Source organism: Anser anser (genome assembly GCF_964211835.1).
Source record: "Anser anser genome assembly, chromosome: 15".
In the NCBI taxonomy this organism is placed as follows: Eukaryota; Metazoa; Chordata; class Aves; order Anseriformes; family Anatidae; genus Anser; species Anser anser.
The window spans coordinates 11,035,060-11,060,866 of NC_139736.1; the positions used below are offsets into that span (position 1 = coordinate 11,035,060).

At 39.3% G+C, this 25,807-nt stretch overlaps 2 protein-coding genes across 15 annotated transcripts in view; one reads left to right on the forward strand and one right to left on the reverse strand.

The window, feature by feature from the left end:
* KATNIP (katanin interacting protein) overlaps nt 1-16,913 on the reverse strand; it is a 72,852-nt gene extending 55,939 nt beyond the window's left edge. For 5 of the 10 annotated variants that reach the window (XR_014572889.1, XM_083800797.1, XM_083800792.1 and 2 more), the window contains exons 1-6: nt 16,544-16,885; nt 16,038-16,114; nt 13,331-13,500; nt 8,846-8,925; nt 6,339-6,470; nt 2,755-3,013 (exon numbers count right to left, since the gene is read on the reverse strand). Coding sequence is in view for 8 of the 10 variants with exons in the window: in XM_083800797.1 (XP_083656923.1) it covers nt 2,755-3,013; nt 6,339-6,470; nt 8,846-8,925; nt 13,331-13,500; nt 16,038-16,099 (703 nt within the window). In the remaining 2 variants the exon portion in view is untranslated. The other 5 variants (XM_083800791.1, XM_083800789.1, XM_083800794.1 and 2 more) reach the window with 5 other exon arrangements.
* Nucleotides 16,914-16,918: 5 nt separating this feature from the next.
* Nucleotides 16,919-25,807, forward strand: part of GTF3C1 (general transcription factor IIIC subunit 1) — a 45,522-nt gene continuing 36,633 nt past the window's right edge. For 4 of the 5 annotated variants that reach the window (XM_083800784.1, XM_083800786.1, XM_083800785.1 and 1 more), the window contains exons 1-8: nt 16,919-17,179; nt 17,350-17,559; nt 17,731-17,907; nt 19,179-19,322; nt 19,853-19,949; nt 20,613-20,736; nt 22,515-22,673; nt 24,178-24,293. In XM_083800784.1, the coding sequence (XP_083656910.1) occupies nt 16,959-17,179; nt 17,350-17,559; nt 17,731-17,907; nt 19,179-19,322; nt 19,853-19,949; nt 20,613-20,736; nt 22,515-22,673; nt 24,178-24,293 (1,248 nt within the window). In that variant the 5' untranslated portion in view covers nt 16,919-16,958. Of the gene's footprint in view, nt 17,180-17,349; nt 17,560-17,730; nt 17,908-19,178; nt 19,323-19,852; nt 19,950-20,612; nt 20,737-22,514; nt 22,674-23,627; nt 23,768-24,177; nt 24,294-25,807 lie in introns of those variants that run through there. The other variant, XM_083800788.1, reaches the window with a different exon arrangement.

Consider the following 25,807-nt stretch of genomic DNA (forward strand, 5'->3'; position numbering starts at 1 on the left):
CATCACAGCTTTGAAATTTCTCACTAGAAAAAAAAAAAAAAAAAAATCACATGTCCTGTTCGTGCTGCCACTGCACCCCTTGTTCCTCTCGTCTTCTGCTGCTGCCTTTCCCCACACTCCACTCATTTCCATGATATTAAGAAGAACACAAGAACACTCCTTTACTCAATTCATGCAAAGATTTTTCCTCTCTAGTTGACTTCTTGGACAGGAAGATGTGTGTAAAACATTTTTAACAAACAACGGTGTCCCTATCATCTTCCATGAAGTTGTGTAAATCTTTCTTGAATGCACTTAAAATTTGGCTGTCACATCATTTGGCACTGGGAACTACAATTTAATTATATTTACTTTAGATCTGCTGCCTGAAAACACCATTGCTGCTCTCAGTCCTTGCATTATAAGTGATTAATATCCTAGCACCATATGCTATTTTATAGAGCTCAGTCCAATCCCTTCTGCACTTCTACAATCAAACATCTCTCTTCACAATAAGAAATTGTTGCTTCCTTTGTTACTCCTTGCATAAAAGTTTCTGTTGTATTCCAGTTTACTATTGTTACACTCCACTGTACCTTCTACATTTAGAAAAGCCTTGATTCCTTTCAATCAAGTCCACTTGAAGGCTACTTAAGCTGGAGACCTGGTATGTTCTCCAACCTTAGTACTCAGTAAAGCACAACACATGGGCTTGGTTGGAGGAGAGCTGGGGCCCAGGGTCATCACAGCAGTGAAATAGATCTTCACGTAAAAGCAGAACCCATGCAACTTCTGCAACTTCCCATTACGAAGAAAAAAAAAAAAGAAAAAAAAAGCAGATGAGGTATTCTGGGGGAGGGGGAGATCATAGTTCAGTGCCTTAGTAATATTACACTTACCTGGAACATGAGAATCATCTTAAGACAATGCATGTGCATCAAATACGCACACCTGATGAGTGCGTATTACAAACAGGACAGATGAAGAGACAAGCAGTTTTGGTACCCCTAACCCCATCATGATACAACACCTCCAGAAAAACCTTGAAGCTTTATCTGACGTGGATTCTCTGAGACAATCCCAAGGAATTTCAGAAGGAAAGCCAATCTGAGGAAGGGATGTTAGATAGCAGAAACGAGGAGACATTACAAATAAAACAGGTGAAGAACGAGGAGTTAAAATGTCAGCACAGGTTTTAGCTAGCATTTTTAAAAAGCTATTTTTTCTACTGTGGAAAACATTTGTGCTAACAAAAGTAAACAATAAAGACCTACCAAGTGAAACAAAGCGAGCTACTGCGGATGCAATGAAAGAGAAATTTCTGAGTGGAAAACCATGATTCTGAATCAGTGGAAAAGGCAGCTGGGAAGAACTGAGCTACCCTGGTATACACTTACTCATACACAGTCCTGCAAATAGCACATGGAGAAACAAGACAGGAACTTGTCAGATACTACTAATACAGAAATACTCTGCCCTTGGAGTAGCAGTCTGCAACAACGTTATCATGTTGTTTGATATACTGCTAACACTGAAACAGAAATTTTCCTAGATACCTGGAATTCATTCACAGAAATGCTAGGTCTTGTGCTGTACAGGTTCAGACTGGGTGATGCAGTCATTCACTCTGATTTATATGATTATGTAAAAGCTGGGCCTACAGCCCGGGAACCAGAGAGACAGTCTACTGTGCTCTTCTGCCTTCTGTATTCAGAGGCAAGTATTTATTTGTCAAAAACAGTTAAGCCTTTCTGCATATTACTTTCACTATAAGGTAATACAGAAACTAATTTCATGTTTGCTTGTTCATTTTGTTATTTTTTCCTCCCTATGTTGGTCCTGAAATATGCATCCCTGAGGACTTCAAACTCATTAGTGCAACCTTGAGAGAAAAGCTGGTCTAGAAGGCTGAAGCTACAGCTGGAAGTGGAAGTAGCTGTCAACACTGAGAAGCCATGTACACCTACAGCCTCAGTTGTCTTTCCTCTAGCAAACAGCATAGCAAATCCCAGTGTACAGCTCCCTTGGGCATAATAGCATCCCTACCAGATCAGAACAAATAACCAGCTATGTTAAGATCTTGTCTCTGATATCAGCAAGGAATATAGAACAGGGAGGAATATAGAATATATGGTGCAATTCTTCACCATGCTGAAGCTTGCATCTAGCTCATAAAGTACAATAAATTTGCTATCCATTAATTTGTTAAAACTGCTACTGAAGCCATCAATATATTTTACCTTCTAAATACCCTATGGCAATGATTTTCATATGTATTTACCCATCACTTAGAAAAAACAAATTATAGGATGTCTATCCCTATATACATACAAATTGAATGTTGTACCTCTGATTTTAACTATACACAGGCTCGATGTAGGCCCTGGGACTATGAGAAACAGGTTATAATCTTTGTATCTTTATAATCTATTAACTTATAAATATACTTCAAAAAAAACTATTTGAATAAGGACATACAGTAAGAGAAAAGCCTCTATCAAAAGTCTGCCCAAAGACATAACACAAACCTGTATGTTCTGTATGTTCTGTATGTTCTGTAGGTTCTGTATGCTACCCAGGAAGGAATAGAGGCAAGTAGGGGTGCACGATTGCTTAAAGAAAGCAAAGAAATTACACTGGTACGATGCCTTTCCAGCACCTGATTGTGGACATTGGTATTTTGAATTACAGCATAAACCTGCAGTGATTCCCTTAAAAGCAATGCTCTCAAAGAATTATTACAATACTGTAGTAGTATAACACGCAGAGACTTACTACTTTGATCCTGCTTGTACTCCAACACAGTAAGGGCACCAGAATCAAGGCCAGAGCATCTCCCAGCATCCTGATGTTCAGAAGCTTCTTTCTGCAACGATCTACTGCTATGCAATTGAAGGCCTCCTAAGCTTGTAGATGTTTCCTCAGTAGGAGATGGTTCTGAAATCACTTCTTCAACAGAGTCATAATCCTCACTAACAGAGTCTTCTTCCATCTTTTTCTCTTCTACACTGAGCTGCAAGCTGTTTTTCAGTTTCTGGTACAATTCAGACAAACAAGTTGTCAGGAAAGCTCAAACATTTATTTTAAAATAAACCAACGTGGCTGCCTCTTCCTCCCCTAGGAGAAAGAAAAATCTTCTCATGAACTCAGAGCCATGATGTAGTTAAAGATATTCATATTCCTATGCCATATCTTCTTTTCCCTGGTGAAGACATGTAAAGAAAAATCATCCTACATCTCCTATGTACTTTCTCATCAGAGTCCTTGCAGGGAAATTCTGTAGGCCAAGGAATTTTTGTGCAAAACCAATTTTTAGGAGTAAGTTACAAACAGGAGGTAAGTAATGGAGAAGGCAAGGGCACACATTTCTCCGGTTTTACACTGTGTCAGACCCAGAGGCAGTGGGCACAAACTGGAGCACAGGAGGCTCCCTCTGAGCACCAGGAGGCACTTCTGTGCTGTGCAGGTGTCAGAGCCCGGAGCCCTGGCACAGGTTGCCCACAGAGGCTGTGGAGTCTACTCCTTGGAGATCTCCCAAAGCCACATGGACATGGGTCTGGGCCCCCTCCTCGGGCTGGGGGGAGAGGGGGAGGGCGCAGGTGGGCCCAGGGGGACCTCCGGCCTCAGCCATGCTGTGTCTGCAACAGCTAGATCTTTTAATTTAATATGTGATAATATGCATGTACATATCTGTACTTGAAAAAGCAGTAGCAAAGACATGTAGTCTGATGAACTAAGCTTCCAGTTTGCAAAGAGGTTTTGCATTGGACCCATAGCAAGAGGATTTTATGCAAAAATTAATTAATTTACTGTGGAAAAACTGCCCAACTTCTCACAGCGTATGCCACAGACAGCATAGATAACGCTGGGGAGCCTTTTATTCTTATGAATGTAAAAGGCAAAGATCTTGCCTATCTTAAATCTACTTTTCCTACCTTTGCTGGTATTGCTTTGATAGAAGTATAGGTAAGCAAACAGTATGAGTAAAATGAAAACTGGAAGCTATGTTAGGTACAAATGAATCATAACAATATATGTTCAGGTGGTAATGAAAGCTTCAAGCTGCTCTCCTGTTACAGATTATGTTTGTTAGGAAAGCCATGTTGATAGAAACACATTACAAAGAACAGGCAAACCTAGTTCAAAAAGAGGGTCTATAAGCAACCTGAAGTTTGATATTAAGCACGTTTCCAGCTGTTTGACAGGGAATTGTAGGGGCTTTCTTTTAATTTAAAACCTCGTGACATTTGCTTATAAGATATTCAAGAGAACACATTACAACTTCAGGAAAACCAGAATTATTTCCATCTGGGATACAAACAATAAGTGGAGTTTTGGGTTAAAATTAAAAGCTTACTACTTACACATAAATGATTATGAAAATACATCACTGTAAACAAACTTCTGTTTTGTAGAGCAAAAAATACATCATGAGCTCAAAAGCAGTACAGGAAAGGTAGGAAGAAGAAGAAAGAGGTAGTCTGGTTTTCTAACATTCCATTGTTAAATAAAGACATGAAGTGCACATACGCTAAGATTGTATACATGTGTGGAACTGGAAGCTACAGGTTTAAAAACCACTGAGAAAAACTTTAAGACATGTAGTGAGATATTCATCAGCCTTCATAAAGTGACCTGCTACACTCAAGACTTCTGTTACAGGAGTTTTGAAGCTCAAATTAATACTGTTAAACATCTTAAATACTGTTGTCACCTCCTCTTCTGAATATAGTCAGCTTAGCAATTTCTGTTCTGGAAAGAGCTTCTCATCTTTTAATGACGGTATGTGCTGGACTATGGCATGATGGGGGAAGGCAAAGGGACAGAGAAGGGAGAAGGCAGTGGAATTCCGTCTACTTGTTTGCTAATTAAGATGATTGTTGATTTAGCAGCTAGTCCAAGTGACTCAGTAGCTAGTTCAAGTGTCTTCTGGATATGCCAAACCTCAAAAACATTCCTTCAGACTCACAGAATCCTGACTCATGAAAATTGTTTCACGATTTAGAACGCAGTCATCCACAAACAGCTGAGCAGAAATCACAAAACAATGAAATAAAAATTAATAATGAAAGATAAAGAAACTCATGACCAAAGAAATTGTGAGTCACGGGATTCAACAACAAGGCATACTGTAAGAGAAATTAGCAAATCTATAAGTGAACTATGTTTCCCCAAAGGAACATTATAAATAACAATAAGGTCGCATGGACTTATATCTCTAGAGCTTCATCAAGATCAGAGACAAAATCAGAGACAAAACTGAGCATACACAAGCATACAGAGCTTATTGCTGTTTATTGCTTTTTTAGATCAGATTGTGGGTAAAAGCCACCAATGAATGGCCTTACTAGTCACATAGTCAAAGAGATTGGCCTGGGGCTTACTCCATATCTAAAGTCAATTAACAGTTGTCACCAGCTGACGCAGGCATGGACCTCACACACTGCAAAAGGTCAAACAGCTACATTTTAAGTGCCTAACACCCAGAACCTGAGCTGTCATATGATCAGAGTGAATGATCTATTCATGAGTTCACAGTGCCAGTCTGAACTGGTCCAGAGAGGGCCAGGCCTTGACTGATGTGAGCATCAAGTGTGCTGAGTGTCATAAAAGAAAAATCTTAAAATAGAAATCACTGTCTACATATTATACCCACACTACTTATTAAGTAAATTTTTAATTAAATGTTCCTGAGTAGAACATGGGAGTAGAGATGATCTTATTTGGAGAGGCAACACTTGTAAGGGTAGCCTATCCGAAGATTCAGTTGCCTTGCTCTGACAGCTGCAACGTAATCCTTGCAGCTCCTGGAGAGTAAACACTAAGCAGATACTTAAGTTGAGCTAAAGTGCCACATGGTTAAGAGCGGGTCATTATTTCATTTCTTACTATCGTTTCAAAATCAAGTAATTTAGTTCCCTAAATGAGCATTCTATAAATGTAAGCTTAGCTTAAGGCTCTTTAAATAGTGTTCAGTGTTAAGACTAAGTTCAGTTTGATAGAGCAAGTCTGGATTACATGAGGCTTCTCCTAACATGGATTCCCCAAAATTTGCAGGCTGCCAATCTGTTGGTTGTAGCCTGGTAACAGAACAAATGTCTTGTGGACAGAAATCAGCCATAGCTAGCTTCTGCCATTACCAGCCTGCAGAAGGGACAGAGGAGGATTCAGACTTTCAAACTTAAGATACTACATTATAGGTAGTACATCCCGAAATCCTTATCCAATATTATATCCTACAGTGTCTACTGTCAATACTATATACTGGGTTTGCATGCTCTAGTCAATACTGATACTTGGCCCCACTTGCATTTCAATTGACACTACCATGAACGATAGAAGGCAACTGCTAATCGTACCTGAGAGTAATGGAGATCATCGCTATTTCTCTCCATGCTCAAGCTTTCATAAGGTTCAAAATCCTCAGAGTATTCCAGAGGAGGTTTAATGCAGAGTTTAGTCCCCCTTTCTGTTTTAATCTCCACAGTTTTCTGTTAAAAGAAACATGCAAAGAAATTAGACATTTTTAGTGCCATCAGCAGTACAAAAAGAATAATCATCTTTTACATAACAATATTTAGATCAAGCAATCCTTTTCCCCTCTGTTCCATGGAAGGTTTCTGTCCTCTCTCAGCTCACCTTTGGGCCCTTGCATTATTGTTTGACATGTACAGTGCCCCAGTCAAACTCCATACCTGCTGCAGTCCCTGGAGTACACATCATGGTCATGCCCAGCACACATCATTTATTTGGAACCAAACCCAAGTGCCCATTGGGGTTCACTTTCTCACCACACCAAGTGAAAAAAAATGATAAGAGTAGAAACATAGCAATCAACAAAACAGCTGACGTGGAATCACTTCAAGCACAGGCATGTACAGAAGAGCTGGCAAAATAACCTCATGGGGAAAGCCCTCAAGCCTGCTCTGGTGAATTTGCACATGTAAGTGCCTCTCTGAAATGTCTCTATGCTAATGGAGAACAAATAGAAAGAATTACAAGTGTGTTTCTGGTTACAGGCTACGTCACCGGGGTCACAGAAATGTATGAGCTATATCCCACCACAACTCCAGTACTGTCATGGAGAGAGGCTCTTTGAGAAGGACAGGCTGAGTAGGTGAGGACTAGTCATCCTTTAAGCGAGAGAGCAGCTGGGATGCGTGGACCTGTGCCTAAGTCAGGAGACAGTCAAGTCTTCTGAGTGAAGATTAGAAGGTAGACCAGAATGGGTGCTGTTCCAGTGGGTATCTGTTACAGATACTCTGATGAGGAAGTAGATGATGCCTTTCTCAAAAAAAAAAAAAAAAGTGGAAGATTTCTCAAGTCTTAAGGCCTTGATCCTCATGGGGAACTTTAACCAACCTGGTATCTGTTGGAAGGACAACACAGTGGGGCTCAAGCCATCTAGGAGATTCCAGAATGCATCAATGACAGCTTCTCAGCACACGTGACTGAGAAGCCAACAAGCAAATTGCTCTGCTGGAAATTATAATCAAGTAAAAACTGGTCAGAGATGTGAGAGTAGCAACAGCCTTGGCTTCAGTGACCATGAGATGGTTGAGTCCCGGATCTAACAGAAGGATGAAGAGCAAAAAGGACCACAACCCTCGATTTCACCACTGGGGAAATTACTGGTAAAGTAACCTGCTGTTTAGCACAATCTGCATCTTACTCAGTGGGGTTGCACATTTCCTTAGCTAAATAATTCCATTTGTTCATTAAGTTACTATCTGCTATCCTCCCACCCAATTGGATTCAAGGCTTGAGATATCACTCTAACCCACTCTCCACTGGTAGCTAGTGTTTGGTAGTACAGCTTTCTATATTTGCCTAACTTCCCAACCCAGTTAGAGGAGAAAATATCTTCATTTGGCTCTTGCACGTAGAATGATGTAGGTTATGACTAGCCACATATTTGGCAAATTTGGTAAACAAGGTCTGACAGGCCAGTATGTCAGCAGAAATCTAGTGAGGGAAGCAACGACTGAGAAAGTGCATTCGACTAAGCAGTAATGGCTATACAGAAAGTAATGCAGCCTTAAAATTTGAATGCAAGATATTTGCTGAAAGAAAAGGAAACCTGCATGATGTGAACACCTGACCCTCAGTGACACAGACTCCTGATCACCAGTCACTCAAGCATGGACTGGATATCCACCCAAGGCAATTGCTAATTAAATAGGGTAAATATTTGGGTGACCTGCATCAGTTGTTTACAATTCACATTTGTTTTCTCAAAATGGATGAATTAAGTCAGATCCTTCTTTAGGCCAAAAAGAAAAAAAAAGACTACTGAGATTTCTTCAGTGAACCAACTATGAAGATAATGGCCCCAAATTTCTTATAAGCAGAGTATTATTATTTATATGTATTTTCCTCTCTTCTGATTTATGAGAATCTGTCACAAACTACGACTCAAGATAAGCAAATTACACCTCTGTGTCCCTTAATACTATTCAAGGGTGACAAACTGCAGTGACAGGCAGGGATGGATCTCCAACATGAGCTTCTCCAACTTTTGCATTAGAAACTCTCTAGGCATGGCATCAGAGATATCAAGGAATAGCTGTTCTGCTGAGGTCAGAGTGAGCCAATCATGTCAGGGCTACTAAAGTGTCTTGTAAAGGATGTCACTGAATCCAAACCAATGAGATTTGTCACTTCAGGCTTCAAAGAAGACACAAAACTGGTTAGAGTATCATTTCATGTTGTCACCCAGTATCCAGACTAAACCAAGTTTCTGATTCTACGAGAATCTCAAAGCATATAAACTGCCAACCCTCCACTAATTGCAACCAATTTCCCACAAAATTATTTGTGATGTAAGAATTAGTTCAAAGATGCATTACTTCAAACTGCTTGTTACCTGAAGCCATCCTTTGCGTTGTATTTTGCTTGGTGCAGTCTGTCTGCTGCGTTCTTGCAACTCACTCGCTTTTAGCTGGGCTGCCAAGAAGAATTAGAAGATGGGAAGCAGAAATACAACATTTGAGGATACATACTTTATTTGACATTATTTTTCCCCCCATATGAGGGGAGAAGAATATATCTTTGATATGAGAATAATATTAACAACTGAAAAGGCATTCCACTTCAAATACTGGCTAGTTATGTACTAGTAGCAAGAGTTTTGAATCTCTTTGAGGATAATCACCCTCACGCACACTCAAGAGAATAAATTGCTTAAAGCTATGTTAGCACAACAGCATGCACAGCCCCACATTCACTGATAAGAAGTACAGAAATTTGTTCTAGCATAGGTGTGCACACCATTCCAACTCCTAGCTGTGTAGATGGTAAAGTGAAGCTGAAGGCAGACTTTGATAGACAGGGCCCTGGTGAAAAACAGATGTTATGCTGGGTTTACAAAGGGATTTTGTACGTACATTTACTCTAAGGCAACATACTGAGGTATTGGCAGATTAAACACAATGTATTGGGCATTTAACATACTGTGCAGAGAAGCATTCTTCATGGACAAGTCAGACACAAAGGAAAAATAATCATTTTCCTTCATTTCTAAGGTGAGGGAGAGTTGGTGTCAAAACTTTGGTGAAAATTCTGTGTATGGTCAAGCAGAACAAAAGGTCCCCGTACTGGAAATAGTCCCAACTTACAGCGCAGCAATGGATTTTTGAGGAGATGCTTTGACTGAGACACAAAGATGTGCATCTTGCAGGTCGCATCAGCATCCTCAACGGAGCAAGGACATCATCGACACTCTCAATACAATCCTAAATAAAGACATCTCATTTCCTATGTCCAAGACAGATTTACAGCTTCCATTTCTTTTCAGTGGAGAAAAATTGCTGATGCAAAACCTTTCTTCTTTAAGCCATAATTGAATGGTCATCTTAAGCCAGCAGAAACTGGCACAACCAATAAAAGAAGCAGTATTCCTCCCAAGATCATAGAATCATGAGAAGATTTACATTGGAAGGGACCTCTAGAGGTCACCTAGTCCAACCTTTCATTCAAAGCAGGGTTTACTTCAAAATTAGATTAGGTTGCTCATTCCCAACTCTCAATGCCACATTTTCTTTTTTGGGTTGGACAACCCTACACTGCACCTGTGCAGTGAACCGTTCACAAATTTATCAGCAAATTTTAACTGAGGAAGAATAGAAAACAAAATTACTTTTAATTTAGTCACTTGTACTTTCTGGTTGTCCACGATTGTACAAATGCTAGCACAAGCATGTAGGAGAGAACAGCAAGAGGTAGTACCATTCTTAGTACAACAATGCAGGCTTAGGTCAATTTCGAGTGATCATAAAACTACAGAGCAAGATGAACAAAAGCTGATTCTGTTGCCTCTACACAAAGTATCTTATTCATTCCTAGAGGCCTGAAACAGGACAGAGGGGAAAGAGAATGGATTGCTCCAGGGAGGAAATAAGATACCTGACATCTTGTCTTGCAAAAACATCCCTTCCAACTATAGCTCCTGCTACTCCATTAGGCTAATCCTACATAACTAGGCTAATACTACATAACTCCAACTATACCTCGCAGTCATCAGCATCGGTGTTGACTGCTTTGGAGCTCTTCAGGCACCAAGGGTGATTTGTCCTGAGATTACAATGCTAGAAGCATAGTCTGATTTGGTCACTGCTTTGGACAAAATTGGAAGCACTTTCACTTTTCAGTTCCTAAGCAATCCTTATTTTCTAAGCAACTGCCCGGCTCATCATGTATGGTACAAGCATAAGTAAGAAAAGGGGACAGGGCAGGACTCATGCCACCAGTGCCGAGTATTTGGTTCTCAGAATTGAGTATTTTGTGATGGATTCCTGTGACCAAATCCAAGCCACTAAAATACAGTAGTTCTGAACCCAAGCAGAAGATGATGCAACCAAGCCACCTACACTACAGTGATGTTTGCAACAGAGGCAAAAACATTCTTCCTGTGGGATGGATAGGATATGAATACCAACTATTACCTGTTTCAGCACACAAAATAGGTCCACTGTTGTCATTCCTGAGTAGGAGTATCTTTGGAGACTCAAGCTGACAGTGCCTATTCTAGTAGCCAAGGACTGAGTAGGACACCATTAAAATATTAGTCATAATACAAGGAGACCCCGCGCTGCCCTTAAGACATCTCTTTGACTACATCAACATTCAGTGAAAGTACAGACTTGGTTGTAAAACTGTCTGGATTACATACCCATATAAATGACAGTGTACATGGAGACCAGCTTCCCTACTGTACATATTAAAAGCTCATCATCTACTTTAATTCATTTATCAAGCCTAAGCATAAGAATTGTGTCAATCACTATTATCATTAATTATTCCTAGGAAACACAGGCAAAGAAAATAGCCCAAAGAGATTTATGACGACGCTTTCAGGAAGCTTGGAGTCCTTTCTGTACTATTAAGCATCACACATTCTTAATTTTTTAGAAAAGACTAATCTGACAGATGGATGTTCTAGAAGTAATAAATGATGCAATAATTCTTACTGGAGATGGATAAGGAAGAAAATTCAGCACTGTATCTTAGCCAGAAATCATTTCTGTGAGTAAAATAATGTTCAATCATTGAGAAGAAATGCCTAAAAATGAAACAGACTACAGAATTGCTAAGATACTACCTCCAGGCAAGAATTTTATATAGATCACCAATGACGCCCACATTGGACTCTAGTGGTAAAATCAAATGGAAGAAGAAAAATGACAGGATGATTTAGTTGGTATCTTTCACTGCAGCTGCATGTGTTTAAAATAAGAACATTGGATAGCTAGGAAACAGCAAAACACTGAGTTCTCTTCTACAGAGATAGTGCCACTGTCTCAAAGTTGATGGATTTGAGGAAGGGAACACAGACTGCCACTGAAGTCCTTAAAAGTACCTTAAATCCCAAAGACAAGCTAAATATTCTACCTGAACTGAATCAAGGGGCAATAAGCAACCACAATGAAACAAAACACACACACACACCTTGGTTAGGCTTAGAGATAGCAACTGCACAGCAGAACTTGAAGAGAAAACTTCTCTTGGCAAAGTTCTGGTACAGCTACTGCCAAAACAGCCCTAAACAGCTTTTGGACCAAACAGTCAAAGATGTTGGTTTACACACCTTTACCTACCTGAACGTATATCACCCCAGTATGACAAAAGCACAGAATTTCCTCTTTTCCAGTATTCAAGAGCATGAAGCTTTTTGCACTGTTACACACGATCTCTTACTTTCTTATAGAAAACAGTGAAACTAAGGGAGAAGACAGGTAACTATCTCATTCCCCACCCCCATGCTGTACGACTTGCAAGAAACAATAGAACAGACTGATAGAACAAGCCTGAACTCACCTAAACTTGAAAACAAATAACATGGACCCAGTGTAGAAGGGAGGAAAAAAAAAGGAAAAAGAAAAAGATGGAGATTGGAGTTATGGCTAGAACTTTTACTGAAATAAAATTTAGCTTTGAGTACTGTTGAGATTAATAAACTTTCAGTCATAAATTTTCATATTAACCGTTATTTTTAAATATTTGTCTTCATTTTTAAGAAAAAAGGCTCAGTAGACACTACCTATACAGCAACAGATTAAGAAGATACACTCCATGAGACACGTTGCAAGTATGAGGATAACAGACTAAGGCTGGTAAACTGCTTTACATTGGGATTTAGTGAAATCATTTATTTTCATTAAGCTAAATGGATTAGAAAGCCACTAAGCTCCCTCCTTATAACTTCATGCATGCAAAATTATTCCTACTACTACATTGCTCTCTATGACAGACTGACTTAAATGAGAAACAAAATTTCACATTTCAAATAAAGCCAGCTAACCACAGGAAGAAAATGGCAAATTTTCTTTACTTCAAATATTTAAGTAAAGATTAGCTGTCTTTTTAAGAGGACTATGATAACTCAAACAAAATTTAAGTCTATAATTTGATTATAGTCTCTCTAATCAAATGCCATTTGTCTGCAGGAAACCAGACAATACTTAAGTCCATCATATCTTAAAACTTATGAACGGTGTTATGTATCAGACAAAGGTATATAATTATTTTACACTGCAATTTATATACATTTCTAATCTTCTAGTTTTAGTTATAACTTTAACAAGTGGAGAGATGGGGAAATTAAACATTGGAATTAATTAGGGATCAGCTGAGCAATTGATAGGGTGTTGCAGAGACCCCTTGTAACATTCAACTGGCTTAATAAGTACTCTGATGAAAGAGCACCGCGGAATTTCATTCCACTGTGCTTGAACACTGCTGCCTCACTCACACAGCCCGACAGGTAACTGCACTGACTGAATTACAGCTCTGATGAGCAAATATTTAAAATAGTTTGAGGCTGCAACCTCCATAAAACTCTGATGTAACTTACCATTTGTCCTGGCGGTCTGTGTCTCAGTTTTGAGGTAGCCATGCGAGTTGAATTTTTTGTGGTAATTTCTCAGCTCTGAATTAGCTCCGTTCATATACAGAGAAAATCCTTGCTCTAACTGTTCCAGTTTGATTTGCGTAGGATCCTTTCTTTTTAAATGCCTCAGTAGCCTGAAGTAGAAAGGATAATAACTCATCCCTATACAGTACATATACAGATGATCATACTGGCAATAAATACAAAGGCACAGTGTCACAAAAATAATAATAAAAAAAAAGTTTGTAGCTCAAGTAACAATTTCAGAATACAGCTTCCAGCACCCATTCCTGTTCTTTAATGCTTGTATGAGTACTGACATTCTGTGACACAGTTCAACCAAGTGTTTCACTTCTTAGATTTTTCTACGCTGTTTATCATTCCACATCAATTTTTTTCCATTTGGCATTTTTTCTACTGAAATTTTCTTCTTGAGAACTTGAGAGAGTTTTGTTTAGAATTTTAGAAATACTAAAATGGTTGAGCTCTTTCCAAGGAAAAAAAAAAGAGAAAGTACTATTTTTGTTTCAAAACTTCAGGGGGAAAGCCCCAAGTTAATAGTGTAGTTAGAGATACCAGAACTTTAAACTCATTAAAACTTTAAAAAAATTAAATCTAGTGTTTGTTTGTTTTGCTTTGATTTTTTTTAAGAAGTGTAGAGAAGATGAACTTATAGTAAGTTAAATGTCTATAAGTATATTATGATAGAAATCCACACAAGTTTTTAAATAACACAAGTTACAAATATTCATAACTATGCATAGACTGACACTGCTACTGAGTTTTGAATTTTTGAACTACTTTCTGCTACCAAAATGACACTATATTTTAAGAATTAGCAATTTGATGAAATAATTCTGCATTAATAAGTAAACACTGCAATGAGTATGTCAGCAGTACTGAAAACTTACTAAGTTCTCTAAATCTGCTATGTGCAAACCTTACAATTTGTTGTGGAGGGTGGATTTTTTTTTGTTGGTTTTGTTTTCTGCCAGAATAAGTCAACAGTTGCAATGCAACTGGCTTATAACACAGGAGTTCAGAAGAATCTGTAAAATGCATGTGAGATTGAAATTTCGTAGCTCTGAACATTCTGATTAACACCACTCCAGCAGAGAAAGATGCAACAGAACCATACATTTCAGTACGATCAGGTCAGAGGAGCTGGAATCAAGCCCTGGAGTTAGGTTCTCTACAGCAAAAGATTCCTCCCGTCCTTTTGGATAAAGTCACAGACACTGTCAGCAGAGCATCACTCTGGGCCAAGAACATATTCTTTTGTGTTATAATAAACATGCATTCATCATAAGATGTAACTATTACTTTCTTTCTCAGTCTTCACTATTCTCAGTCACTGACTGAGAATCCAGTCATCTCGAAGGCCAGAGATGACACCTGCCTGTAAAGACATTTATTCAAAGAAGTCAGCTGATAGAACTGTGTTTTTGTTTTGTGTGTGTGTGTGTGTGTTTTTGTGTGTTTTTTTTTTTCCAGGTTCTCTCTGTGAAAAAAAACAAGGTTGACGTAACCCTCTTTCCCCTTGGCCTAATGCAACATCCTAACCACAAAAACATAACCTTCTGACTGAGTATTCCTAACTCATGTTAAGAATTCTTGGTCATCCACCATTCTCATTAAAAGTCGCACATTCCAACATGTGTTTACAAATGCTAAAAATAAAAACTGATTTTCCTGATACACAAGAACCAGGTTTTCTGCATTGTCACAGCAGATGAGGCTAGAGGGGTTAACACGAGCAGAGTCTGAACATGTATCTAATACACACACCACCCTACGTCCAGCAGACTATATTATTGGAGCTAGTATCCTAACAATCTGAGGACGTATTACAAACATCAGGCCTTGTGCCTACACAAACAATTCAGCAATTTGCTTATATATCTCTAAAAAATGCCAAATTTTGTCCCTTCATGCAGGTTTTCATTTGTGAAATTGGCAGGTTCAGGCCATTATGGGCCATTGCCTCTCCATCAGCTGCTCCAAAAACACTTCTCCATCCCGCAGGGTAATGTTCGCAAGCAGCTCAAGCCCTAAACCACCCAGAGATTTGCTCACCCAGGTCAAAAGCTACATCCCTCTTGCACTGGAGCTCGAAGCATTCTGCATGTTTTGAAATTTTACTCAGTAATGGGCAACCAATTCCACCCCGGGGAGCAGTGCTTCACAAGTCTGCTTACCCTGCCTAACAGGGTCTGCCTCAAAGTTTTTACTTTGCCCAAGTCCTGTTCCCCGACCGAAGGTGTTAGGGTTGCCCTAGGTCAGTAACCCCCAGATCCCTGGCTGCTCTCAGAGCACACAGCCTTCAATTTGGCCAGCTCAGTGCTACTGGCTGCCAATAGGAGCCTCTCCTTTGTGCCGAGCACTTATTAAGTCCGCTTGCAGCGAGCCATTACTCTGGCAAAGACTATGAGCTCCAAGCTGTATCTTATTTTAAGGTATGCTGGAGAAATAGCACAGTCTTCTCCAGAAATAAGGACGTAGCAAACAAAGGGAAGAGAACTACTGGAATGCTTTAAGACACAGCAAACCAGGCTTCACATAACAAACAAGTTTTTAAACTAATATTCACCACTACTGATTTTAGACGCAATATTACATAGCACACAACAGATATTACATACTCGATAGTGATAACAATTTTGTCTCTTACCGGTTTCTCTGCTGAAGGGATACTAAATATTCATCATGTTTTTCATCAAAGTCAGTCACCATATCCTTAATATAAAGCTGAAATGAATGTAGAATTGCCACATTTAAGAAGAGAAGTGATTTACTGTAGATTATTACTGGTTTTGCATCCTCAGGAGCCATGAACGCTGTAAACTGAAAGAAGCTCCTCATTCAACAGACCATAACACAGTCAGTGTAACAAGTAAGTTTCCTGAAGAACAGAGGAAACATTACTTGATTTACTTTTTCAGAGCCCTTCACGATTTACTGCAGAGCCTCAAAATACTAAAAGGGGAAGGCAGAGGCTACAGCGAGTTTTTAATCTGAGAGCTGACAAGCAGGGTGATGCCAAGGCGAAAACTGCAAAGGCCACACCCGAGGCCCAGCTATGGGAGAGTTTTCCTGAACTGGTACTGCTCGTGCCGGCTGTTAGATCTAAAACGTGGGAGCCTGGATACACGTAAAGCGTTTAATTAAAGGTTTTACCTCTCCCGCCTTTCAGGAAACGCAAGCTTTTCCCACTGAGCAGCCCAGAATTGCTGCTACAGGCTGCGGCAGGGCGTCCTCCTACACAGAGACAAGTTGAAGCTCGTCACCTCCAGCCAGCTCTGTGCCCAACAGCCACCCGCCACCCCTCCGTCCCCTGCTCGCCCCCCGCCGCCGCCCAAACGCCACCGGCTCCTTCCGTCCCGTCGCCGAGCGGCGCAGCAGGGAGCCAGGCGCGGCCGCCCCGCGCTCCCTCAGCCCCGCGGGGCCAGAGCCTGAGCCAGCCTGGGCGAGACGGGGCCGAGCCGGGCCGCGCTAGGCCGCAGCCCTGTTTCTCCGTTTCCCCGGTTACCGGCGCAGGCTGGCGGCGTCATTTCTGTCGCGCCGCCGGGTGCCGGAAGCGGCGGCGCGGAGCATGGAGGCGCTCTGGGTGCTGCTGGACGAGGTGGCCCTGGAGGGCCTCGACGGCGTCACGCTGAGCGCGCTGTGGCACCGCCTGGGGACCCGCTCGCCCCCCTTCCCGCTGCCGCTGGAGCCCGCCACGCAGCAGCTCCTGTGGGCCGCGCTCAGCGCCCAGCCCGCCGTCAGCTTCTACCTCCTGCCGCGGGCGCGGCCGCCGCTCCGCCTGCACGACCGGTGAGGAGACCCCGGAGCGGGGTGCCGGCCCCCTCCAGCCCCGCTGTCCCCTTCCAGCCCCGCTGCTCCCCCCCCGCTGTCCCCTTCCCTCCGGGCACCGTCCCCCAGAGCTCCCTCAGGAGCCCTCGGTTCCCCCTCGCGTGGGTAAACGCTGGCTGCTCTTATGGCAGGTATGAAGAAATAGACCTGGAGACGGGAATACTCGAAACCAAAAGGGATCCGGTGCCGCTGGATGACATTTACCCTGTCCACATGGTTTTGGATAATAAAGATGGCATACAGGGTTCCTGCCGGTATTTTAAGGAGAGAGTGGATATCACCGATCAAGTGAGGAGGAAGGATCTGCAGCCTTGTTATACTTACACAGAAGCTGTTGAAAAGTGAGTGAAATCCTGCTACCTGGCATTAAAAGGTTTTAAACTTAATTTTAAAACTATACTCCTGTAACAAAGTTTGTACAAATCTATGGAAATATGATGCTTATGGGGGAAAAGTGATTCAGCTCTCTTTTTATGGCTCTAATAAACTTTTGCTCTTTTCCTTTCTGTTAGATGGGGAGAGAAACTGGTCATTGTTGCCTCCCAAGACCAGCGTTACAGAGCTTTGATAGGCTGGGAGGGGGACCCTGACTTAAAACTGCCTGACTTCTCCTACTGCATTTTGGAGCGTTTAGGTCGTGCTAGGTGGCAAGGAGAGCTTCAGAGGGATCTGCACAGTGGAGTTTTTAAGTAAGTTTATATTTTGATATATAAATTAAATTGAAGTGAATAAGTTTCTACTGACTACTCACATGTTTCTGTATTCCTATGTGTCAATTAAACTCATATCTTTTTTGGTAGTGTGTCATTCTTGCTAACAGGAACATTTGTCTCTTGGAGCTTGTGTTACAGGGGGTACTGGTCTCTTCTAGAGCTCATTATACTTCCTGCTATTTTCTCATGGAACCAGAGATTGTCTGTTGGATCAATGCGCAGGGTTTAAAGTATTTGTGTTCTCAGAGGACTGAATACACTGTAGAGAATTGGAAAGGTTAAGCGTTTACTAGAGCTTGATGTTGCTGTAAATAGGAGGGAGTTTATTAAGGAAAAATGCTAAAATCATCAGTCAGTGACCAGAGTTGTCTGTTTCAAGGAAGAAGTGATAGAATATCTAGATCATACTGTAAGTTCCCTGTAGTAAAAGACAGTTAACGTCCTAGGAAAATCAAAAATTGAGAGAATGTTCACTATTTTCGTTAGGTATCTAGAAGCATGATCACTGCCAAGTCTTATCATGCTTCTGTGTGATACCAGTAATAAATTATTTTTCATGCATTTAATCCTAAAGCTTGGTTTTTAGCATATAATTCCGAGGAAGGTTATAAAAATCATCTTTCTATGGTATTTTGCAAAATGCTGCATCGGGTTCTGTATTTTATTTTTAATCTCACAAATATTGTATGTAAGTCAATCTCCCTACATTTACACAAAACTAGTTATATGCCTAAAATTACTTCTGAGCTCCTATTTAAGAGCTACTCTGAAAAGCTTGGTTTTAACTGCCTTGTTTATCAAGATGTGAAATCTTTTTTAAAAAAGGGAATAGCTTAGAATATCTTTTTCCTAGGAGACTGTATATCACTACTCTATAATTCTCTTCCAGGGTTCTGAAACACTTGAAACTGAACTCCCAAACAGTCTCATATTGTATAGCTGCTCTCATGTGTTTTCTGCTTATTCTCTGTAAAGCTTTTGCCTTATTCAGAGTGATATAAAATACTTCGTACAATTAATCAATTTCACAGGCTAAATCTAAAATCTAGATCTAAATCTAGATCTAAAATCTAAATCTACATCTAAATTTTGGTACTTCTTAATTTTGAGATCGTCACTTTATAAATTAGCATAATGTACAACCAAGACTGTGGGTAATTTAGGTGAAGGCTGTTCGAATACTGGATACTTAGTATTTGTTTGCAGAAGCTCCAATGCTTATACGTATCTTGCTATCTTTTCTTCAGAGTGGATGCTGGAAAAATTCATTATCACCGAAGAGTATTGGACAGAAATGGTCTCATAACAATGCAGTCTCATGTGATAAGACTACCAAGTGGAGCACAGCAACACTCCATTCTTCTACTTCTGACTCGCTTTCATGTTGATAGGTATGTGCCGCTGGGGTGTTTAAAAGATCTCCTGGGTAGCCTGCGGCCTTTTACAATATCGAAAGTTTGTAGTCTCGATTTCTTTAAAGAAAATCACAATTTATTTATTAACTCCTTCCAGATGCTGGACTGTTCTTGGAAGTGCGAACAATAGGGCATTCTAGTGCCTGTCACCTGCCTGCTATGAGCCTCTCTCTTCTCATTGTAGCTTACATCATTCTGTTAATTTTGAGTGTTCTCGCTTCAAACACATCTTTAATACATTTTTGTTTTCCCTTTTTGTTTACAGTCAGAACTCACGCTTGTGAATTTCCAATGAAGCAACAGCTTGGACTTACTTATGTTCCCTCACTTGGGGACAAATTCTCTCACCTGCTATTCACAGAAGGAAAAGAAAGCTATAAGTTCTAAAACAATCTAAGAATGCTTCAGTGTGCCTTCTATAGTAATTAACATTTTAGAAAGGTACAACTCGTGCTTATGAAGTTATATGCATGCTGAAATGTCAAATATTCTCTTTTCTCGATTAGGAGGAGTAAATATGATATCCTGATGGAGAAGCTCTCGAGCATGCTAAGTGCTCGTTCAAACCATATGGAAACATTAGGAAACTTGAGGGAAGAATTGGTGAGATTCATTATTCTTTTTCAAATTCTGTCTTACATAGAATATAATTGATTAGTATCAAAGGCACTTCTTCATACTTCTTTTTTTAAAGTTGCACCATATTTTGGGGTAGGATATCAAAAGAAGGATCATAAAAACCTGGTAGTTTATTGAATTAGAAAAAAGGGAAGAAAATCTCGTCATATTGCTCTAGATCAAGTTACTGTCATTGCTTGCTTTAAGCAAGGAGTTCTATTCCATCCACAGCTTTAGAAAAATTTTGTCACAGCACCAAACTTTTTTTCTACATACAGTCAATAGATACTGTTGTGTAATACTTCTAGCTGGTTGCTGCTGCTTATTTGGAGGATAGAGCTGGAGGGACGGAACATACTGCAGAAGCCCCTGAAGCTCTGCCTGTGTATTCACTAATGGGCTTTTAAGATCCTTCCTTGATATCCTACCCCAAAATACTGTGTTTTAAAACAGGCAGTATGAATGTCTTTGCTAATCACCTAGAGGACAGAGACTTGTGATAGCAAAGGTCATTGAATTAGAGAACTCCTTGGTCTTCCACTGATGTTTATATTTGTTTCTTTGCGAAGATGAATAGGTAATTCTGTGGGCTTCCTGAAAGGCAGAGTTTTGTCTCACAATGCCTTTTGCCGTTTCTCTTTGTGTTAGGGTCTTTGTGAGAGAACTTTCAAACGTCTTTATCAATATATGATGAATGCTGGCCTAGCCAAGGTAATATCCGTCCCATTACAAGAGATACACCCCAATGGAGGTCCCTACAAGACAAAGAAAGGTAAATAGAACAATATTTTTGCTTTCCTTATGTGTAATTACATTGATGCCAATCTTCTTATAAGATTCAAATCTTAAATTAAAAGTTGCTTAAGTACATAATTACGAAGACATATTTTCAGAGAAGTGTGTTAATAGAGTTAGAACACTGCAGATGGTTGAGTTAAGCATTTGTTCCAGCTTTGTAAGAAACATGTACCTTACACATATTGGATGAAGGCAGGTTCAATGTAAGCAGATCAAGTGAATCATGACTCCTGTTAAGATTGTTGAAGCCAATACAGAGTATAGGGATGATGAGCAGTCTGCTGCCTTTTCAGATTGGCAGTTAAATGACATATAAAGCAAATGAGGCCATGATTAAGTACCATGCTAAAGAAACAGGCTGTTTTAGTTGTGAATTCTGCTGGAAATTATGATTTTTGCTGAAAGTCATCAGCATGCAAAGTTTCTCTGGAAGGTGTCGTATTGTTGTCCCGTAGCTTGGGAGTACAATATCAGATTGTAAAAGTATGCTTCTGCAGCACTACCTTGGAATTCTTTAAACAAGGAAGATAGTCTATAACTGCTATACAGAAAAAGCATATTTTACTGAGGAAGGGTTTAATGCATAGTCTCCTTTGAATTCAAAGTTAATAGGTTTGCAAAAACTGTTGATAACTTCCAAACATGAATGGAAAGACAAAAGAGTAGGACTGCACAAAGAAAGGGAACAAACGGGAGCAGTTGCTCTCGGATAAAACTTAGTGGGACAACAATTACAAGAAGCAATAACAGAAAGCATGAGGAAGACTAGTATCACCATTAGAATTAATGCAATTGTTGAAGGAAGTCAAAATCAAATCTTTAGTCACAGAAAATCCTAAGAATCAAATTTGCCAGGGTAGATAAGAAAATAATTCTAAAAGATGAACTGCATTGTGGTTTGTTTTTTTTTTTTTTCAGAGATGTAGTGAACTGCTTGGGGGGGAGGGAAACGTAACAGTTTTAATATGATCTAAACATCACAAATGAAATAGTCCTTCTGATTAGGGAGTGGTCATAAAGGAAGAAGTGAAAGAACCAATAAAGATGTGAGAACTTTGAGAGAACAAACGTGAGTGCCAGTCACATAGAAGTGGGTTAAGGCTCTTGATAAGATAATAAATTCCTTAAAATCTTTAAAGTCTGGGGGAAGGAAATATCTTTGTAGGGAAACTGAATTATGGGTGAAGAAGAGCAGTGGCCAAAGATAGATACAGCATTTAGCAAGGGTCAAAGAGAAATCTCCCACATTGCACTGAATAAATAAGGAAGAGGTTGAAGGAGTTCTGTTAAGAGCAGCTTTGGTCTGAGAAGATCATTTGTCGTGGAATATGCAGGTCCACCTTCATCCCATAAGAATATCAGGGAGTTTTATACACCAGAATTCACTTAAGTGTAGTTTCAAGATGACGTTGAAGATCCTCAAAGATGCTTCAAAATGGGTGTCTATAATAAAATGCAAACTGCAAACAAATGGGTGTCTATAATAAAATAACATTTCGTAATGTTGACATAGCCATGAATGTTTGGAACATCTCAAAAATTCTGCTAGTCATTATTTTGACAGATTCGTATATATATATAGGGAAGAGCTATTGAAAACCTTTCCTAGAAATAAGCAATTGTCTTAAGTCTTTTTTTCCCCATTGCACTACTTTTACCATGCTGCCCGGGGAAACAATATAGTTTAAACATGTACATGCACACGTGCAACTTGCATTTTGTTTAGAGTTGTTACAACGTTCATGTTCACAGGTACTGATGTCATGGTCCGTTGCCTTAAATTACTAAAAGAATTTCGGAAGAAAATGGAAGATTATCATGATGATGATGAAGAAGAGATCATCACAAAAGTTGTCCAGCCTGTGGATATTGTTTGTGAAAGGGATATGCTCACCCAGGCTTATGAGATAAGTAGGTGATGTAGTGAGATACTTGCGTGTGCAGGATGGTTTATCTGTTACAAAGATTAACAGAATGTTTCCTTGACTTGCTTAATTCTGGAGTTCATAAGGATTCTTAACTTCATAGTAAGCTAAGTTACAGTGTTATGTGTGAAGGGTATTCAAGTATCATGAATATAATATACTAAAGATTTTTTGAATATAATGAATATGAATATAATATACTAAAGATTTTTCAGATTGCCCTCTTTATATGTATGAGAGAGAGGTATTGTGGGATTTTTTTTTAATTTTTCTAAGTTCTGATTGCATTCTATGCATCCGAGTGTTAATTTTCCATGGAAAAGATGGGCTTTTTGTTCAGATTAGACTGGAGCTGTAAGCTTCCTGTAGGTGGTCGGGCAGTCATTTAATCTCTTTATCTCAGTTTTCTATGTATAAGAAAATACTGTTCTACCTTTTGTGTCAACCATTTGGATAGTCAGAGTCTTTGAGGTAAAGCACACTGGGGTTGATCAAAGCTGGGACTTCCTTGTCACTGCTTTGGCTTGAGACTGTCTTATGCAAAACAACTCTTGAGTCTTGCATGTCAGGCTTCATCTCTGACAAGAACATAGTGCTGAATATTTAACAAGATTCCCTTGATTCAAAATGTCAATTAGTTATTGAAATTAAGAAAACATGAACATGTTAAAAACTTTTAGCTTAATGTGTTTTCCCTACTAGTTCATCTTTTCTTGTCTTGCCTCTGTATGTGCTGGAAAGAGCTAATACGTTTTAAATACTTTGCAAGCTATTTTGCCTTTAAGGAGAGTTAAATGCAGTTCACATGATTTTGTTGTTGTTTGTTTGTTTTTATTGTTGTTTTTAAATTTAAACTGATGTGCTTTTCATTTTGGCTTTTTTCATAATTAAACAACAGAATCTATTTTTCCATAATCATGTTTCAGGGAAGACTAGTGGCCTTTTTTCCTCCTTTGTAACAGCAGTCATTGCTGTCTTATGACTGGGCTTCCTATCCATTGCTGCCATCCCTGTAAGCTTATCAACTATTCAGTACCACCAAAATAAAACACCATGGGAAACGCTATGGGATAAGAAAAGGTGATGAAGAAAATGGTGTTCTTTCTCCTTCTCCTACTCCTTTACCTTTCGTAATGGAGAATGAATATCTGACTGTAGAAAGCCGTCAGGTGCAGGATTCACTTCCTTTTAATATAAAACTATCGGTTTTGAACCTAATTCTACCGGGCTGCTGCTTTCCATAAAATCCTGTTTTATGACAGCATTTGACTATCTTATGTATGTCTTTGAAAATTTATTTAATTGTTAGTGGTGAACGTTAAGGTTTACATTCTGGCATATGGTTCAAAATCACATAGCTTTTGAGACAAGTTTGACTTTGTAACAGTTATTTAGAACAAATATGAGCATATATATATAAAGATATATGTGTATACAATTCATTCAGATTGTTTTCCTGAGATGTTTTCTGGTTTTCCTTTCTGAAACAGTTGAAAGTAGAGGAACAAAAGGTATTTCTCAGGCCGAAATTCGGATGGCTATGAATGTGGGGAAGCTAGAAGCAAGGATGCTCTGTCGTCTCCTGGAAAGGTACAAAGTTGTCAAGGTAAGGTTAAAATAAAATAATATTGATACTTATTGAAACTGAAAATGCAATTGTGGTTACTGTGGTAATATGTTATAATATTGTTAACCTCAAACAATAGAAACCGCGGGGATTTGAGAGTTGACAGTGAAAGAATTATGATAAAATTGAAAAGATTATGACTTCAGTTGAGGAAAAGATATATAAGAGAAGTGTTCAAAAAGTGTTCAGTTGAAATTTTAACCTACTATAATCTGATATCTAGGCCTAGTTGTTAGAATGTAACATAACTGCTCTCCTAGAATCTTTTCTTTACTGTTTTCTGGTTAGCTGCCCTAACATTTAATAGTTCGCTGACCCAGATGTACAAGTATTTTACACTGGTTTGTGACTGGGTGTAATAAAGACTGGGGAAAAAATACACATTGCCCCAGATTTGTTGTCCATACTGAATGCACATTCCAGTGATCCACACTAGCTAATGGGATTGTACCAAATGCAGCTTCACAGCATCCCAGATCAACACTGTTCCCAGCAGTATGAAGCAGGCCTATGCGCCGAAAAGAGACAGGGCAGAGAAATGCACCTCAACCACTAAAGCACACTCATTGTAATCGGTGGTAACACAGGTGACCTACTGGCATTTGGGAATCTGCATGTTCTGGTATTTTATGGAGATGAACATAAATGTTTCTCAACTCAAAATAGCCCTTTTGGTTCATCTTTATAAGACAACTGATGTTTTGCAAAATTGTCTCCTCTTGTAGTCTTTTCTGAAAGATCTTATCAGAGATGTTCTGTAATTTAAAACAAATCTACTTGCATTTTGAAAGCAGCATTACATTCTGAAAAAAAAAATTCTTTTGTAGAGGTTATGGTGGTTAATATCTTTATTTCCAAATACTTCAATATTTTTTCAACAGGCTTCTGAATTAGAGATGAACAAATTCAACTGTCTTTTTTTCATATGCGCCCACCCACCCCTTTCCACAAAGGCAGGATAATTGCCATCTTACTTCAATAGAGAATTGTTTACTAATATCTTGCTTGGTAAAAAGTTCAGTAGAATTAAAAACAAATGAACTATATATGCCACAGGAATGTCTAAACGCACTTTTTCTAAATGAACTATGAAGAAGTTGTCTTCCCTCACTGATAGCTAAGTCTTCAAGTTGCTAGATGTTTTAAACTACCCAGTGTAGCAGCAGTTCTACTTAAGTGTAATTCACTCTAGTAATCTCTACACTACAGAAAAAAGTTGTGAAAAATTTGATTTCAGTGTCAAATGCATATAGTTTATTCTTCCTTAGACTTTTATACATCCAGTATATTGTAGGCATTTCATTCTAATATGCAGGTAATACAGACTTACTTATTTTTCACGCAGAGTATTTCTTTTGATTTCTGTATGCTAAGGTTAGTCAACAATGTAGTTGTTTAGAAAAAAAGATAATATCTTTATATGTGAGCAGAGAACAGTAAGAAAATTTTCTCACTGTTGATGCTGGAGAACAGACTGCAAGAATGGAGAAGTA